Consider the following 19,497-nt stretch of genomic DNA (forward strand, 5'->3'; position numbering starts at 1 on the left):
AATTATTTTGGGTGGAGGGCCACTTATTGAGTTTTGGCAAGCCATTGAGGGTCACATGATAGGCAGCCAGGGACAGATAAATATTAATTTTCTAAATTTTGGGGGGGCTGGGTGGGCCAGATAGAATGGCCTGGTGGGCCGCATCCAGCCCCCAGGCCACTTTTTGCCTACCCCTGCTATCGTTCAAACTACAGGACAAGAGGTAGTATCTGGCTGCCCATGCACTATGTAAAAACACTTGCCTATGGTTTCCAAAGAAGCCAAAGAGTTTTCTGAATGTTCATAGCGATACACAGCTCTATAAAAGCTGTCTTGAGTTTGAATGGTTCAAAGAGCAGAACCTACCTTGGAAACACAGGAAAAGCTCTCATGGACTGCCATATGAGTTCTGCCAGCCTAAAAATGACATGATTAGGGCCAAGTTTCCTTCTGCTCCCTTCCCGTGTACTTCCACCTCTGCAGTAAAAGCTGTTTCTTTTCCTTTTGGAACAGTACATGAAAGTGGATGGGTCCTTATCTGATCCCCATCCCATTGGACTTTAGCTTACTGCCACTCAGAGTCAGCACAAAGTGGTGAGGAATGAACCTGAAGGGTTAAGGAAGAAAACTTAGAACACATTTTCCCTTCTTCAAAGAAAATAAGGTCTGAAATGCTGCACTCAAGTCAGCCACATTTGGATGGTAGCCAGTTGAGAGCACTTTACATATCTCCTACAAGTAATTTGCCTTTGGAAACGAAGGCTTTCTGAAAGTTGCCTCAAGATAAGTCTCTTCCCTCCAGAGACTGCCAACATCTTTGGATCGAGGAATAACTGCACTGTAACAATAAACCTCCAAAAGGATTACACTACTGAGATTACCTTGGCCCCAGTGTGCATCCATAAACAGTCAAAACAGCTAATTACAGAGCAATAGCCCATAATTAGGGCTGAGACTGGGTGGTGGCATTTCAGGATAAATCCCTAGGTGGTCATAATGCAAAGAGCGACAGCAAGGGAAATGTAATAAAAATCAAATGCAACATCAGCACTGCTTTGTACTCAAATAGGTAACAAAAAGGTTATTTAGAGTAAAACAGAAGTGCTGCAGTCATGGTTTCACACTTTGGAGTTGCTATGCCAGACCAGGTGACCCGCAAAATTAGCCACTAGCATACTTCATGCCCCACAAGTCCAGGAGAAAAGGGACAGCAATTACATATGGGATGAACTTTTACCTTTCAATAATTTACCAGCAACTGTGTTGCAGATCATAGGCACCAGTCCTCCCTATTATCTCATTACATGTTGTTACAGGATTTCCAAAACTAATTTAATCTTTTCTTTGTCACCATGCTCCAATCTGCATAATTCTTTGGTGGTTGGGCAATATCACTAGCATAGTGCACACTCATGCACTGCAATAAGCAGAAATTTTCATGTGAGGTACATTACAGAATAAAGGATTCAGAGATGACATCACCTACAGGGTACCTTTCTATGACCTGGGACAGCCACATTGATTTAAATTGGTATCTAAAGCAACTAAAGGCTGTTCTCAGGAGGGGAAAAGTGGTGCATTTTTTTCAGAGTTTAAGTGAGACTGCTGGCCACGACTTAGAGGTGCCCCTTCAACCCCATCTTCCTTTTTAAAACTCCATACCCCTAGTCATGGACTACAGACCAGGACACACCCAATACCAGGCAAGGTACCTCAATATTGGGTTCCAGCTGCAGAGAGAAACTACCTGTGCTCATGTGACCTCAGTCAGTTCACATTTACAGCCAGATCCACTCAGAAAATGCTCTTGTCCTTGTAGGCAATACTTAATCTGCCAAGGCCTGACAAGAAGCGATGTAGGAATTGAGAGGAGAGAAGACTGGGAAAGAAAGAAATTTAAGACCAAAAGAAAATGAAAATATGGCTCTCTCTTGCTTAATTTCCAGCATGTAAATAACCAACCAACAACATTTGGGTTTCAAGAAATCTGGAAGTGAACTACTAAAATGCGTGTTAGCACCTTATTACACTACTATACCTTGAACCAATACAAGCCAGTTTATTTATCAGTACTAATAAAGTGCAGTGGATGAATAGTAACAAATGCCACATTTTGAAGCGTCCTAGAAGAGATCCCCCTGGACTGTAGCTATTTCCTCAAGGTAGAGAAACTCCAATGGTCTCTTTGGGTCACTACTTCTCTCCCAGTGCCATACACGTATGGTTGCAATTAATAGCAACACACTTACCTGAACACTCATGGCAGATTGTTTTGCATGTTGAGGGCCCTGACTACTGAAACTGCTCACTGCCTTTGAAATAGCATACATCAGTTGGCCTTCAGAATACACTGCAAAGCTCAACTCCACTCCCAAGCCCTTGGTGGGGCAGGGATGGGAGGAAGTTGGGGGCCTAGGACATATTTACAAAAAAAAACATACTATAGATGTAGTAGGGGAACATCCTTCCCCTGGCTTTTCAGGAAAAAAATGTCTATTTTTGGAAAGTGCCACAGGAACTAAAAGCTTTAGATATACATCTTTTTAACTGAATATAGACCTACAGCAATATGCAATATAAACCAACAGGATGGTAATTAACAAGGTTAGGAAAGAGGTCAAAGGGCTGCCTGGGTCATGAAAACTGAACTAAACATCCAATCTATCTGGATTAGGGCTAAAGTACATGGCTGCTACCCATGGACCAGAGTTACTAAATATAGTACTTAGGAGACGCAACCTCTCTTAGGATGGCTGCAGACCCAAGCCTTCCCTATGAAGGCAACAGAGCCAGGTCTTCTACTACGGGTCTACCAGGCAGCAGAGGTACCTAGAGTAGTTTTGTCATGTACCTGAAAGAGGCAGAATGGTGTTACTTACTCACTATTCTTCCCTAGGGAAACAGGCACCTCAGTTTAGTTTCTAGCTAGTCCCTACCTCTTTTTTTAAAGAAAAAACAGAAGCAGAGAACATGGTCCACATTTTCTGTTCAAGGCAGTTTCTAGTAAATAATGTCAAATTTCACTGGAGTAGGACTGCTGGGCAAGCTTCCATGGGTTTTTGGAACAGGACACAATCCTGCTCCTGTTTCTCCTGTTCAGTAAATAACGTTTTTTTTGGTTTTTTTTGTTTTGTTAGAAATTGGGTTTTAATTTCCCCCTCCTCATATTTCAAGTCAGAGCTGTCCCTGTAGCTCCATCATTTATTTTTAGCTTGTCACCAAAGCTTTCAGAGTGGGCACTTCTTTCTGCCCCTCTGTTTTTCTGGGAGAGAAAATAAACTTGCATGTAGCATATCCATGGAAACAGACCATGTGCAAGTGACACTTGGAAATAGACACGCACAAGAAAAACTCAACCAAAAAAAAAAAGTTTCAAGAGTAGAAACAAAGTATTGGCTCTCTTGCTTTCAGAGCTTGTGACCACCAAGTTGAGAGGAGCCAAGAGCTCAATCCACTGTGCTTTAATGGGAGATCTCACTGAATACAGCTTTCAATGGGTGTTTAGAAAAAGACGCCAGGATGCGGAAGCAGGATACAACAGAAACTCGCCCTTGGTGCAGAATGCCAAATGGACTCAGAGTACCATGCCACAAAAATCAGGGACAGTTTGCTGTGCAAGAATGGAGGGGTGCACAATGCACCTCTGTGAGCTACAATTGCATATACCAGGACCGAGGGGTTCCAGGTCTTTTCTCCAGTGTCACAGAGCATCGTAAATAGCTCTGTGTGCAGGAACTGTAGAAAGAAAGAACAACTTATGGGGTCACACTATGCAAATATGGCTAAAATTGTGCAGAGGTTAGCTGTGAGCATCCAGTAGCCAAGCTCAGAAGTCTAGCAAACATCACACACCTGTTGGATGCTTGAATTAGCCACACACTCATTGAGATACTTACCAATGTTTGGATGTTTTAAGAGTCGGCAGATTCGGGCCTCTCGCTCCAGTTTCTGGTGATCTGGAAAGAAGAAAAACAGAAGTAGGATGAATAGAAGGAAAAACAGATACTTAACAGAAGTTCTTCTCAAATTTAATAGGAGAGAACCCAGCAACCCAGGGGATTTCCCAAAGGACAAACGCAACTGGAATGCAGCAGCCTCCCAAGAACTCAACTACCTTAAGAGCTGAGTGCCCCAGGCTACAGACATCTATTCCAGCTCCATTTGTTGTGGGTTTGCTTAGCCAACTTAGATTAAAAGCTGGTAGTACAGGGGTTAAAAACTGATCTTTCATGCAGTACTAGCTTGAATTAAATGAATTCTGTGACTTTACTTCTCTTGAGGGATATTCTCCATAGATACTAAGGAACTTGCATGAAATGAGTTCCACCAGTCCTCTGTGGGGAAAAAAGTGCCATTTTCCAGAGAAAGACAACGATAAAACAGGTCAAAACTATGCACAGCCAACATGGGGGAGCCTGCAGCTTGCGACCGACCCTAGAGGCAACTGCATTTCAGCACCCATTTACGGGCTTGGGTTCCCTGGTGAAATGCTGATGAAGAATTTTGAGATCCATAGATGAGAAGAGTTGGCAAAGTTTTAAGTACATTTATTCCAACAGAAAGGCAATGTCAGCTCAAGCAGAACTGTCACATAGGGGGAACAACAAGAACAGGAAAAGCTTCTCTTTCCCTGATATTTCAAATGGTTGGGAAGGAAGAACTGAGAGCAAGAGAGAGCACCTCTATGCATGTTTGCTGGGTAACCCCCTGCTTCCAGTCACTGACAAACATAAAGAAGGGATGTGTCACTGTACCCATGACCGAGTCCTGGCACTTAGTTATCTTCTCACATGAGAGGGTTTCTCACAAGAGGGTAACAAGCAAGAACAGCTTTGCTAAGAGGATCTGAAAGACCCAGACAGCAGAAGTAGCCACAACAGCAGCTAAATCCTAGATCTCTCAGGAAGGCATAACCCTGGAAATGTGAGCAATCCATCTTGTCCTTCCTTCCCCCATTTCCACCAACACAAGAGGAACACAACACTTCTGGCTCTGCTCTCCCCTTATTATCCCACTATGCATCTTCAGCAGATTAAGTGGAAACTTTGGTGGGCCAGTAGGGGGCGCTCCTGCACTGAGCCACCCACCTCTCTGCACCCATTCACCTGCCAGGCTCCAAGTGCCTCCCTGGGGCACCTCATGTCTGGTGACTCCCTTCCTGAAGCACACCCACAAGCCCGGAGTCACCAATGCTACCACCCAGGAGTCTTGGTCTGTCTGTGGCCCTGTGCCCCTGGGATTCACAGCCCTTGTAGACCTTGAGGGTGCTCGACCCACTGCAAGAACTTGGGGTGCTTTCCTTGGCCTGGAGCACCAATAGCCGTCTCCCTTAGTCAGCTGGACCAAGGGGACACAAAGGCACCCCTCTTCCTCTCCCAGCCAGTTAGCCATGCCTAGAACAATGGAGAACTTTATCGATTACAGGCAGTAAGTTTGGAGTAGGGTACAGGATAGAGCAATATCAAAGAATAATCTTAGCGCAAACATCTGCTGTACTGCAAGCTATATATTCTAGATAGGTTTCAAGTAGCTTACTCACAAGTATCATCCAGAGCCTGGTTGTTATCCTCTAGAGGCAGGCAGTTCACGCGTGTCCAGTTATCAGAGAGAGGGAGTGAGGAACAGCTGTTTAGCTGCTCTTCCCCCTGCCAGAAGCCTAGGGCTCCAGCATGGGAGCTCTTGTTATGCATTCCAAAATGGCTCTCCAAGATGACTCTGCCTCTTCCAGGAAGAAGGGACCCTATATATCCTTGTTATGACCTCACCACTAAGTTCCCACTAGAAGCAGCCCTGTTGGCTGATGTCTGGTGCTTTCAAGTGACCTCACTTTCCAGGTTCAAATCAGGCAGGTGTTTCTGATGCTAACCAAGTCAGTTTAAAAAGCAATACTGGTCACTTAGTGGTGTGGACCCCTGCCCCCTTGCCATGAAGTAAGTGCCCAAACCATAGGAGCTAGGGGAACCCAGGCAACCAGGTTGACAGACCTGGTGAGAGAACTAGTCACATGACCTACAGAGGTGAGAAACTGACAGGAGGAGGAGCAGGTTCTCCCTCCCCTAGGAATGTCCCCAGCCCAGGTCACCTGCCCTTACAGGCAGGCAGAGTTAGTTGCCTAGCAACCAGAGTGCTAGACATATGAGATGGTAGAGGGGGCAGACCAGACTAGCCCCAGAGTGAGGAGGATGCTGGAGCAGGGTTCCTCCACAGAAACTACACACTCCTCTGTACCTGACTCAGAGATGCAAGCCTACCTCATGGGCACATGCATAATGTGAACAGCAGGGCCTAACCTGCTGGACAGCAATGGTGTACTCAGTGGCAGGACTGCAACATACTCTAGGCACCCCACAGTCAATGTACGTTTGCAAGGCCAAATCTCCCTCTCACTGCCTTCAGTCCTTCCTTCGCTCCCCGCCTCCCAGTTCTGTTGCATCAGGAAACCTTTGGGTAACAGTTTCTTTCCACAGATGCAAACACAACCAGTGAGACAGCGGTTTCCAAACTGTGGGTCATGACCCCAAATGGGGTCACAACATCAGCAGATGGGATCACAATAAACAAGGATCTGGAGGCCACTGGCAACATGTTGAGGGGCAGGGAGGCTAAGGCAACGTGTCAGAGGGCAACAGGGGTCCAAGGTGATGTGGCAGAGGAGGCATATGCCCCTCTACCCCCCTCCCCCCCCGAGATTCCTGCACCCACAGTGGGGCATGTGGCTGCAGCTGGGCTGGACCAGCTCTGGGCAGGAGGCACCCCTGCAGCCCAGTGACTGGGACCTGGCATGGGAGGGAATGCCGCACTGCAATGGCTGCCAAGGTGAGGTACGGTCACAGCAGTGCAGACTTGTGCCCCTGCTGCTGCCAGGCAGGTAGGGAGCACTTCAGTTTGGAGGGAGCCAGGCTCCCCGCTCTGCCCCTATCGCAGCAGCTGCTGCCTCCCACTGGTGGCAACCAGGACTTGGGCACTGCAGGCCCTGGGGCCCCTAGGGGGTGATGGACTGTGGGTTGGGAGTGTGGGGCATTTTGGGGAGTTGAGGGCTGTGAGGTGGAAGTGAGGGGTCATGCTGAATAAAAACTTTGGGAAGCGTTGCAGTAAGACAAGATTAGGCTCAGAAGGTGCTCTCCAAGACTGGGAGCAGGGACTGCTCAAGCTGCTGTAGGGTTTTTGTCTTTGTTTTCCTATTGCGCCAGTGTAGACAGTATCTTGATTAATGTTTGATACAAGATCAAATATGCTCACATCCTCCTCTACAGCAGTTGAGGGCAAAGGATGGAAGGCTATTCCTGTCATCTCTCACCCTCTCTCAACGTTAGTAAACTTAATTGTACTCTTCCTCTTCTATTGCAGAATCACCCCAAAGCAAAGAAGCAAGGAGCAGAAAGGCCTGGAGAAGCTCTAGATCAGTTGTTCTTAACCTTCTTAGGCTCAAATCATCCCTTGTTAGACTTGAGGCACCACTTGGAAAATGCCAGCTCTTACTTTTCACTTGTTTTCTTGACTATGGAAAAATAGAGCAATTCTCCTGTTATAAAGCACTAAAAAAGCCCATACCAGGTCAGGATGTTTTTCAAACTATGGATTCCTATTTGAAATCTGTGGATTTATCTTGTGAATAGTTTCCACACCTAACAGTGCTAACATTACATGGCATTCCTGAAAGGATCTCAGGGCACCTGTAGGTGCCACAGCACACTGGTTGAGAACAACTGCTCTAGACTCTCAAGGCCTTGGTGCAGTGCCCTGTTCTTTTGCCTGTATTGCTGAAAAAAAGATTGGCTTGGCTTTCTCTTCAGTGGCATCCCTCACAACAAAGGTCATGCAAAACAGCTGTGAGGTAACAGAGCATGCTGCAAGCTGTACACTCAGTCCAGGTACCTTGGAAGGCTTAAATTACATTTTAAACAAGGGGAGGTAAGAATTTAGCATGAACTCAGACCACAGCACTGTTTCAGTTCAAAGCTACCCAAAATTCTGTGCAGTGGGAGAGAAGGGAGAACACTTAAGCCCCAGTCTGACATGGTGTAAGCTTTATAAGAAGCAGAAACCAATTAAATAAGGCAAAATCCCTTAAAATGAGATAGGCAAGCTCTGTACAGTTTCACCCACAATTCCTTGTAGCAATTCACTAGGTAGAAAGGAGCCCATTGTTTCCAGACTGCAACTCAGAAAGAAACTAAATATCAAGAGGTAAGTATCCTTAAAGACACTGTAAACCAGGGGTCGACAAGGTTTTTGGGCAGTGAACCAAAAATACCCACAACCTTGACTTGTAAGATGTTGGCATGCCATGGGCGGACAGCGAGGAAACTGCAAGGGGCCCAATCCTTGCTGTGGCAGAACAACCTCGGCTCCTTCCCCAAAAGACATGCCAAGCAAAATGCCTTTCTGTGCCACATTCTGGCACATGCGCCAGCGGTTGCCTACCCTTGCTGTAAACAATCATTAGAAGAGGCTCCTAAGAGGTAGATTGTGACCTGAAATACCTGTCTATGCCAAAGGCAAGACTTCTGGTGGGCAATAACTTTCTCATGAGGAGGGCAGTAAAGCACTGGAATAGGCTACCCAGAGAAGTTGTGGAATCTCCATCCTTAGACATTTTTAAGGTCCCAGATAGACAAAGCCTTGGCTGCGATGATCTGCTTGGGGATGGTCCTGCTTTGAGCAGAGCATTGGACCAGATGACCTCCTAAGGTCCCTTCTAATCCTAATTTTCTATGATTCTATAAAGATAACACATGTATGAAGAGCAGTAAAGCTTAATGGTCAAGGGCCTGAAATTCTGAGGAACCACAAATCATTAGATGCAGTGGGAACCAAGCCATTTCAGCTTACCTAAGTGGATGATACAGAAGGACTGTAACATGCACAAAGGGCAATGCAGTCCAAGCTCTCTGTGAAGAAGGCCCCTTCATAATCTTTGGAGACTCCCCTAGGATTTCACATGCAGGGTACCACATGCCATCTGAACAGCAGCAAAGTAATGAACTAGGCACCCCTTCCTACTAGGGATGAACAGATAAAGATTTTCTTGGCTGACACCGATAGCCGATTATTAACCTGCCATATCAGCCGATACCAATCCAATAGCTAATTTACAGGAATGCAGCTGGGCAGTGTGGAGAGCAACATCCTGCCGGTAAGTCTGTTGGGAGTGGAGGGAGGGGAAGAGAGAAGGGAGCATGGGGGGCAGACTGAGGCCCTCAGTGAGGGAGTGGAGCAGGGGTAGGCACTGCCCAGCCAGGTCAGTAAATGCAAACCCGGGGCAGGGAGCCAGATGGAGCTGTAGGTGGCTTGTCCAGGGGGTGGACGACTCCCCACCACTGTGCACACCCCCAAAGGAGACATGGGGGCATGTGCCCCCCGCCAATTTGTGTGTGGGGTGAGGGCGGGCTGCCTACTGTGGGCTCAGGGCCAGGGGCTGCACCAGTTTCTTCCCAGCGGTAGGGCTGGGCTGGGGCTGCACTTGTGCAGTGTGGGAGGCAACGGTGCTGGGAATGGTGGCTACAGGGGGTATAAAAGGAATTTTGGGTTGGCTATAGCCTCCAAGCTCCCCCAGTGCCACCCCTTCCAGTGCTGCTGCCTGCCCTGCACAGCTGAGCCTACCCAATCTGAGCTTCCCTGGCACAGCCCCTGGCCCTGAGCTCGCAGCCCATCCTTGCTCCGCACACAGATCTGGGGGAGGAGGGTACATGCCCCCATGCCTCCCCTAGGGGTGTGCACAGCAGTGGGGAGCCACCCCCTCTCCCCATCCAGTTGTGGCTCTGTCCTACTCTGTCCTCTGTCCCCAGGGTTGCATTCACCATCCTGGCTGGGCAGCACCTGCCCTTGCCCCACTCCCTCCCTCACCATGGGGGCCTCAATCTGCACCCCCCGCATACACTCCTTCCTCCTATAGACTTACCAGCAGGATGCTGCTCTCCAAGATGCTGAGATGCATTCCTGGCTGCGTGCGTGCACGCGGCATTTATCAGTGCCAATCCAATATATCGCTGCACCTCTACTTCTTACTAGCTATATATCACATGGGGATCTACTTGCCAGAACTGAAGATAAACTATGGAACCTGCACCCCCTTCCCTGTCAGTGGGTACTACATATTCTCCACTTGCCCTCCCAACTCCATCTCAACCTCCCAGTGGTGGATCCTGAAGCTTGCACAGATGACACTGCCCTTGTGTGTAGGAACAAGCTCACTATGAATTAACTTGTTCACAAGGGCAGCAAAACAGCTGAGCAAAAGGGGGAAGGAGAGGTAAGAGATCACTGTGTGCTACTCAGCCAGAGCCCTGACAGCCAGAACAGACAGCTGACAGGAGCGCAGCCCCAGACATCATGACATAACCACCAAAATGCCACAGGAGACATATATCAAGAGCAATTGCTCCCCTGAAACCTTAGATCTTCCTGAAGAGGGAGGAGAGCAGGGGACTAGAGGGCAGGCTAGCAATTACGACAGCATACTCACCAGAGCTTGTGACAAGGGGCCATGACCTCAAGCCCTACATCCCCCAGCATACGCAGGCTGGCTTCAGACCAAGGAAGGAGTACAGCACTGTAGTCACAAGGTACAGGAAACTATTTCTGGTCGGGGGAAAACATTCCACCATGCTCTGTTGCCAAGGGAACATAACAGGCAAACTCAAGCACAACTTGGAGAGAGAAAGTGCACTCAGACTGCATGTGGCTGCCCCAGTCCCTGACAACGTAAGCCTCATTCAACGAACAAGCACAGAAAGGTCAGACAGGGTAGGTTCCCTGCCGTTGACTCAGTGGGCTCTGGAGGATAACCAACTGCATTCCAGATGACACTAGGGCACCCTGTAACTCGTGACTTGAGAAGGGGCCCCTCATCAAAAATACCTTTTAAATTACTCTTCAATTCCAAGTAGCCCTTGGCAGAGAGGACTCCATCTCCTACTTTCAGAGGTGAAGAGGCTCTTCTAGTCCGATCTAATCTACTCCTCTGTGCTGTAATTTAGGGTTGTTCCTTATGGCACATTTATTGGGTTTTATTCCCATTCTACTTTTTCTTAGTCTGATAAAATATTGGGGGTTTTTCCTTAAATAATTTGAATCTTTTATTCAATTAGGATTTTTGTTGCTTATAACACTTTTTAAATTTAAAATTAGATCCCAAATACTGCATTTACTCAAATCCAACATGAGGTTTTTTTTAGGTTTTTCAAAGCCTTGTCTTATATTTGAGTACCAGCTCAGCTAGACAAAGCTTTAGCTGAGCTAATCTAGTTGGGGAGTCCTGTATTGAGCAGGGGGTTGGAATAGATGACTTCCTGAGGTCCCTTCCAACCCTAAGTTTCTGATTTTATGATTCAGGTCAGACAGCTGTTCAGCTTTAGCTTTGGCCCCAGTGCTGGGGCTAAAGCCAGATCTAAGCCAAAGCCTACCTTGGGCAAGAGTGGCACCTTTGACTGAGGAGGAAGCAGCATGAATCAAGCATAGGAAGCAAGGGGTCCAGGGGCAGGCTGCAGAGGGTTGGCAGGCAGGCACAGTCACATGGTGGGGGGGGCAGGCACTGGGAGTCACTGGCCCCTCACCCTCTGCTATTGCTTCCTTGTGACAGTAGCGGGGGGTGGGAATTGATTTAAGACAACGTTTCTACGCATTAGACTCTATACATGGAAAAGTATACCAAATGTTATAAATTTTCCATGTATAGAATACAATTATGGGGGGGAGGAGGGAAAGGGGTTTAAATTCAAAGTGGTCTTGGATTAAATAAATGAATACTAGAGGCGCATGGATACACTGGTCCAATATCAAATTGGCATTGATATAAAGAAAATTGACTGCATCGGAAATCTGCTTTTTTGCCTGATGTGGCTGATAACATGGCCGATAAGTGCCCTGTGCATGCATGCAGCCGCAGTGCAACATGTAGGTGGCAAGGAGCACAACCTGGCAGCTTGGAGAGCTGCATGCAGCTGGTAAGTCTGTTGTGGTAGACGGGGAGGAGGGAGGGAAGGGGCATAGAAGGGGCAGATCAAGGCCCCTGGGGTGAGGGAAGGAGTGAGGCAGGGAGCAGAACAGAGCTGCAGCTTGTCCAGGGGGTGCAGTTCCCATTGCTGCATGCACACTGGGAGGGCAGAGGGGGCTTTTGCCCCTGGATTTGTGGGGCAAGGGCAGACTGCTACAGTGGGCTGGGGCCAGGGCTGAACTGGGCACTTCCCGGCAGGGCTGGGCCAGGCTGTGCTTGGGTCAGGGCAGGTGGCAGTGCTGGGAGTGGGTATTGGGGGGCTATGGAAAATTTTGGGGTGGCTGCAGCCCCCCCATAGCTCCCTTCCCAGCACCAACCTCGCCCACCCCAAACACAGCCCAGCCATTGCTGGCAAGAGCCCAGTGCAGTCCTGGCTCTGGCTCCAGCCCCAGCCCCCAGTGCAGCCTGCCCTGCCCTGCATGCAGATCCAGTGACAAATGTCCCCCATGCCCTCTTGGGGTGCGAGTAGCGGCTTGAGCAGTTACCTCCCCTCCATGCCCCTTGGATGAGCTGCAGCTCCATTCCACCCCGGCACCACCTGTCCCTGCCCCTGCCCCCCACCCCCTCACTGCAGGAGCATCAATCTGTTCCTCCTTGCCCTTTCCCCCCCTCCCCACACCAGACTTACTGTCTGGACATTGCTCTTCAAGCTGCTGGACTGTTCATCAGAAATTGGATTGGTATTGACCGATATGCCTCCTTAAAAATCAGCTATCACCCAAAAAATCTCTATTAGTGCACTCCTAATAAATGCACCGACTCCATGGTCTGGTTTGGTTTGGTTTACAGGCTGCTCATTTTCCTATATATAAAAAAAGAAGAACCAAGGGGAGGCAGGGCATAGACTTTTTAAATTAAGTTTTATTAGTAAGCAACTGTTGATCCTTCTGTATCATGGTGTACACATGAGATGTCACCAGGACCTTTGACATGTATACCTAGGCAAGAGTATAGAGGAGTGGAGGCTGCCCAGACCTTCCATCCCCACTTCAGACCATTGAGACAGAATCCAAAGGCCAGACCAAGTCTGGAGACTTGGTAACTTGATAGCTGTCACTATGTGCATCTCCAGGAACTCAACCCAGGTCTCCAGGTGGTAGACAAGGATTCTACCACTAAACCACAACAGCAGGGTTTTTTTGTAAAGAAGTTTTGTAAAAATATGGAAAATGGGTCATGTCCTGTATTAAGGCCTTGATCCTGGGAAAGACCCAGGGGATGTACTACTAGGTCCAAGACAGATAACTAGGGAACTACCAAATTTGCTACTTCACAAAAACTGTGAATTTAGTGGGTCCCCCGTGAAAAAGCCCAGTCCCTGCAAAAAAGCTCAGGGACCACAAACAAGCAGGAAAATGGCCAGCAAATGGAAGTGGGGAAAGGAGGGGAAAGAAAAAGAGAGCTGCAAACAGAGGCGAGAAGCCCGTCCTGAAGTGCAGTGGTGGGGAAAGGAGAGGAAAGTGGAGTGTGGGGGGAGGGGAGGGAAGAGCTAGTTGCAGCAGTGCAGCAGGCCAGGCCCGTGCCTCTGGCTGAGGGGCCCCAGAAGTCCTGCCCAAGGCCTTCTGTCCGTCTCCAGGGAGAGGTAGGACTTTTGGGGTCCCTTGGCCTGAGGCTTACCCCTACCCTGCACTTTGCCATGAAAATGGTGACCTGTGCCACACCAGGACCACAAAATCTGGAGGCAGCCACCACAAATTAGGTAGGTCCCTACAGGCAACAAAACTGGGAGCAGAGTTTAGACTTCAGGAGACACCCATCATTTAGCTCACTAGGACTATATTCCAGTTACCACATTAAATACAACTACTGCTTCACACAAGTCACAAGCAAAATAATTACCTAAGAAATAACCAATATATCATTCACCATTTTCTAATGTACTTAATAGTTAGAATATGAAAATATTAACGCTACACAATTGCTTAAATGTACACATAGTGTACCCTCTTCCAGGCAGCAAGACATGCCAAATATAGTGTAATGGCCCCATTCAGTTGGAAGTCTGTGTGTTTTTAGAGTTATGTCAATCAGAACACCACTTTTAGAAAGTAACTGAATCACAAAACTGAAAAGTTGATTTAAATTTCTGATCCAAGAAATTTAAAAAAGTCAACACTTTTTTCCTTGTTTTTTTGCTGTAGTCACAAACACAGTACAGCGAGATTGTAAAAGCAAGGCAAGATATTGAAAAAATAGAATAGTCAGAGCAATCAGCTTCAGTACATAAGGTACACACTGTATGAAAAAACCAAGGATTCGGGAATCTTAAAATGTTCCTAAACTGCACTGACTTGCTAACCTAACTCATAGCATTAGCAGAAGTGATGAAAGGTAGCCATGTGTTCAGATCTCTGTCTTATCAACAGTTTGTAAGGCTAGTCACTTTTTCCAAAGATTAAACTTCAGATTTTCACAAACCATCTGTCAAGTGAGGAAGTATTCATTCCTCCACCCCCTAATCCACATCAGCAGTAAACCCAACGCTAATAGAAGCGAAGCAATGCAGTCTGACATAAGTTTGAGCAACTGATATGTTTTAAATCCGGAAGGGACTGTTAAGGGATAATCTAGTCTGACCTTCTGCAAAATAAGCCAGAACATCTAATGCAGTAATTTCTGTATCAAGTCTGTAATTTGTCTGAACCATAGAATATATTTTAAAGAGATATCCAGGTCCTAGTTAAAGATTCCAAATGATGGAGAACATCTTTAAGTGAAATTTTACAAATGTTATAACCTAACTCTTAAGAATTTGCACTTATTTTTTTGTCTGAATTTGTCTAGCTTCAGTTTCTAACCACTGGATTTCACTACTTTCTTTCCTACTAAATTAAAGAGCACCTTCTTCCTAAACAAGTATTAAACACTTAAAATTTAAATATAATGCAACATACATTCTAGGCTAGGGACGGACATTACACAAACTGGTTCAAGTGATCAGAAACTGGTTTAAATCTGTAACAGAACAGAAGTTCAGTGCACATAAACCTGTTTCAAAATGGCTGAAACTGGTTTAAGATGAACCTGGCTGAAACTAGCATCAAACTTAACTAATTTTGGTCAAACTGGTTTATGCAATGTCTGTCCCAAACCCCTTCCTGGTTCAAGTTAAACCAGAGTCCCCCAGCATCCCAGATGCCTTGCAGCCCTGAGCTGCGCTGGGCTGTCTGCTCCAGAGAGCAGGGCTGGCTCCACCTTTCTGCTCCCTAGCTGCAGCTCCACCAGAGATTGCAGGCACAGCCAGGTCCGTCTGGCTTCCCCCTGCCTCTGCCACTCAAGCAGAGATTCTCCCCCCTCCCCGCCATCTCCCACAGTACGAACCCCAGTCACACAGACCCTAGGCATGCAGTATGCCATGTAACGCTGAGGATATGCGTCCATCCGTCTTTCCGTCCATCCAATTTCACTGGGATAGGACAAAAGGCAGACAGGACAGTGTCCACTTAGGGCTTTTTGGAGCTAATCAACATGTCAGCTGGTAATGTTTCTCCCCTCCTTCCTTGGAAAAAGCTGCATAAGAAGAGCTTGAACTAATGAGACAGGCTTTTCTTGATGGCCTGCTAAACTCTGTTAACACTCAGCTCTCTGCTGGCTCCCCTAACCTGTCAGGCTTTAAGACAGTATGAAGAAGCAGGAAAAGGGAGATTGAGAAGCTCAGTATCATCAATAGATGCATGCACTGCACACAAATAGTCCTCTCTCCCCACCTTGCCTTAGAGTGCTAGGCAGGAGCTGGGGTCTGGCAACACTCTTGCTCTTTGAGCAAGCATGGAAAAGCCTGGGACTGTGCAGGCAGGGTGACAGTTTAAACCCCTCCCTGATCAGAGCATCCTGGTCACACTCCCACTCAGCTCAGCACTATAAAAGGGAAGGGAAGACTACTCTAGCGCCCCCACTCCCTAGCCTGAACTGCTGAAGGCATGTGCCTAAATTTCCTCAGTCCAGAGAGAACATCTGTGCACTTGCAAATCAGTTTAACCTAGGCTGGTTACTTTAACCTGAAAAGATTGAATCAGGCTCAGGCTTTTTGAATGTTTGTCCCTAGCCTTAATGTTCTCCAGCCATAAAAATAAGATCTTCTTATTTCTGAACAATTCCAGTATGACACATTATGACTGCCCACAATTACTGATTAAAAATTGAAAGGCGACACTTAGGTTCACTGTGCATGTTACAATTGCAACTTTAATACTGCTCTCTTTGCCTGGCCTTCAAAGAAGCTCTTATCGTGACTTCTTGGGCAATTAAAAAAACAAAACAAAGTTCTACTTTGGCTAATTTCCCTTTAGCATTTCTATTCTGAAAGAGCAACTCTGATCTAAGAAGATGCCTTATTACCAGTCACGCTAAAGTTCTGACAAAGTTTGTTAAGTGGTTGCTTATAATTTTTTTCATTTTTTTTTTTTTTTTTTACAATTTTTATAAACGGAAAAAAAATTCAGACTGACACTATCAATGTAAATTAAGGACCTTCTGCTACAAATATGGAAATACTTAAGTTTACACATAAAACGAATCCTATTGAACTGAACAGGAGTACTTCAAAAAGGGAAATTTGGCAAATGTTTAGTCCAGGACTTGAACCTAAATAAAGTGGTTGATTCCTCCTACATACGGGCCACTGCTAGAAACTTCTCCCAGGACTGGTAAAAAAAAAAAGCTACCACTGTATTTGGAAGACAAAAGACAGAGCCAAGACATGGCCCAAGATCTTGGCAGGTACATTACAACTCCTGGCTTTAGCTACTAGATAACACTGCCTTCAAGAGGATTACCAGCACTCTTAAGAAGCTTTTTCTACAGAGAGATCAAGGCCAGAGGAAAGTGAGCGAGCAAGCATGTATGCACGTATCTGCCTCTCTTGCTCCAGGGGCTGAGCATGAAACACTTGTCATTACACCACTCATATCACCAGGGGGTGAAACCTCTTCCCCTCAGCGACATTCATGGGATCACACACTTTTTTCTTCCTTCACCTTCCTGTTTTTAAGAATTGTATAATACAGGTTGAAAGAGTCTCTCTCGCTCTAGAGCTGTCCACTGGGAATATTTACATAACATAAAAATATAAGTTGGAAAAGCTCACTATGCCTAATCCGCCTTTCATAAAGGGAAGATCAGACAGAGGGAAGAGAACTGTCCACAGTGGTCCTGCTTTTCAGAGGTAGAATGAAACTCAAAAAACCACCTTGAAATACACCTGAAATGATGATCAGCCTCGAGGTTCAAGAACTTGAGAAGGAGTGGGGAACATGGGAAGAGAAGTCAGGTGGTGCCATTCCTACTATTCATACACAGCACAGAATGAACTCCCCTCCCCCCTGCTTCATACATAGCTGCGGATGCCCTGACCAGCTCCCACTCCCAGGTGACGTAAAGAAGGTTTTCATTACAGCATTAGGCAGCTGTAACACAAACACTGCTTTGCAGCCAAAGCTCTTCCATCAGCTGCCTAAAGGATCCACTCTTAATCAAGAAGATTTAAAGAGACTGTGCACCCTTAACCAACAGACTGCTTAAAATATTTTGGCCTGGTATCCATTCCTTTACCCCAAAGTCAGTTAGAGGCAAGATGAGTAAGTTTATATATGTATTGTGATGCCTCCATCCTCCTTGCTAAATCCAACTACCGTTGCAGGAAAAAAAAAAATTTTCTATCTGCATTGAGAGGGACTGCAAGAATGGCTCTTACTCTTTTTACGCTGCTATTTACCAGCTTGGGGATGCAGCTGGTATCTGAGCCAAAGTGGTTAAAGAACCAAGGAAAACTTCTACTAGTATTTCCTTCAGTTTTTCTGGAGCCAACTGGAATCAACTGAGCTGCCCAATACAAAGTGGGTCCTGAGAGTCTTCCTCATGTAATAGGGCTATATGGTTTACTAAAGAAGGTTCGTTTCCCCGAAGGAATAGCATCTTCATTCTAGATTACTTTTCTGAGAATAACTATGGGAAGAGCCTGGAAGAGGAAGCAAACTAGAGCAATAAATTCATATTGATTGCTGTCATCATGCCAGTTTCAAAAGATAGTAAATGTGTGCCTCCTGCTAAAGATACTTTTTAAGTTGCTTTCAGACTAAAATCAAACTAGGCATATAAATGCAGATTAAAAATATCCGTTTAACCTGTTGTAATTACAAGGGTTAAATGATTAATCTATATGGCAACCCCGTCCTGGCCCCCATAGGACTGTTCCAGCCCAGCCTGTAGGGCTCCCCTGCCTAGCAGCAGCAGGGCACTGCCACCCACCACACAGTCCAGACTGCTTAAAGCAGGGAGGCTGCAAGCAGCTGCACTGGGATCCATAGAGCCAAGTTATTATTAGTCCCCACTCCCTCACCACCTTCCAGTTCCTGCTGTTGGGGTACTGTGCAGCTTTCCTCCCCCTGCCCCCGCCACAAGTTGGACTGAGCCCTGCACTGCACTAAATAATAACCGGTAAGCTATAACTGGTTATCACAGCTTACTGGTTAAAAAATTAGTTGGTTAACCATTCACATCCCTAAATCAAGTTACCAAATAGATTTTATAATAAGGGACTAGTCCGTGTCATCAGGTCTTTCATGCTTTTCTTTGCCCATTTTAAGGAACTTTCTAAGGAACTCTGAACTAATTGGGCGATACCCACCACCATCATTTTGGGCTTGAACCACTAAGTTCCCAACTTCCCCAATTTCTTGAGCAAACATCAAACATCAAAACTGCAGTTGGTTAATAATAATAATAATAGTAATAACAACAACAAGAAGGATAAAATCAGCAGCAGCATATCTGCTAGCTCAGAGGATACTTCTAAATGACTAACTACAACTTCTAGATCTCTTCTAAAGGTCTTAGGGTAAATTTAAATGGATTTTCCCAGTTTTGTTGCATGCATCCATTTTTCCCTCCGTCTATCATCAAAACATTTCTGGTTATGCCTAGATGAGGAAGTGAAAAGACAATGATTAAGTTTTCAGATGATACCAAGCTGTGGGGACAAGCGGGCACATTCGAGGACAGGACAAAGATCCAGGATGACCTTGACAGGTTGGTCCTATGGGCTGAACACAATCAGATGAGGTTCAGCAGGGACAAGTGCCAGGTCCTTCATCTAGATAGGAAGAACCCTCACCATATCTATACGATAGGTAGTGGTACACTGGCTGGCACTGCACCCAAAAAGGACCCAGGGGTGTCAATTGACCAGGGGACAAATATGAACCACCAGTGGGATGAAGTTGCCAACAGGGCAAATAAATCTCTGGCATGCATCAGCAGATGTCTCACCAACAGATCCAGAGAGGTGCTCCTGCCCCCTTACTTGGCATTGGTAAAGCCACAGCTGGAGTACTGTGTCCAGTTCTGGGCACCACACTTCAAGAAGGATGTGGACGTTTCATAGTTTCTAGGGTCGGAAGGGACCTGAGTAGATCATCTAGTCTGACCCCCTGCCATGGCAAGAAAGAGTACTGGGGTCAAATGACCCCAGCAAGGTGTTCCTCTAGCCTCCTCTTAAAGACCCCTGGGGTAGGAGCCAGCACCAC

General features: G+C 46.5%; 1 protein-coding gene across 1 annotated transcript in view; it reads right to left on the minus strand.

Annotated features, from left to right (window-relative positions):
• Positions 1 to 19,497, minus strand: part of CAMK2G (calcium/calmodulin dependent protein kinase II gamma) — a 184,688-nt gene that overhangs the window by 95,813 nt on the left and 69,378 nt on the right. The window contains exon 3 of the mRNA XM_019555533.1: positions 3,876 to 3,935. Coding sequence (XP_019411078.1) covers positions 3,876 to 3,935 — 60 coding nt within the window. The remainder of the gene's footprint in view (positions 1 to 3,875; positions 3,936 to 19,497) is intronic.

Source organism: Crocodylus porosus, unplaced genomic scaffold (genome assembly GCF_001723895.1).
Source record: "Crocodylus porosus isolate Cpor-Errol unplaced genomic scaffold, CroPor_comp1, whole genome shotgun sequence".
Classification (NCBI taxonomy): Eukaryota; Metazoa; Chordata; order Crocodylia; family Crocodylidae; genus Crocodylus; species Crocodylus porosus.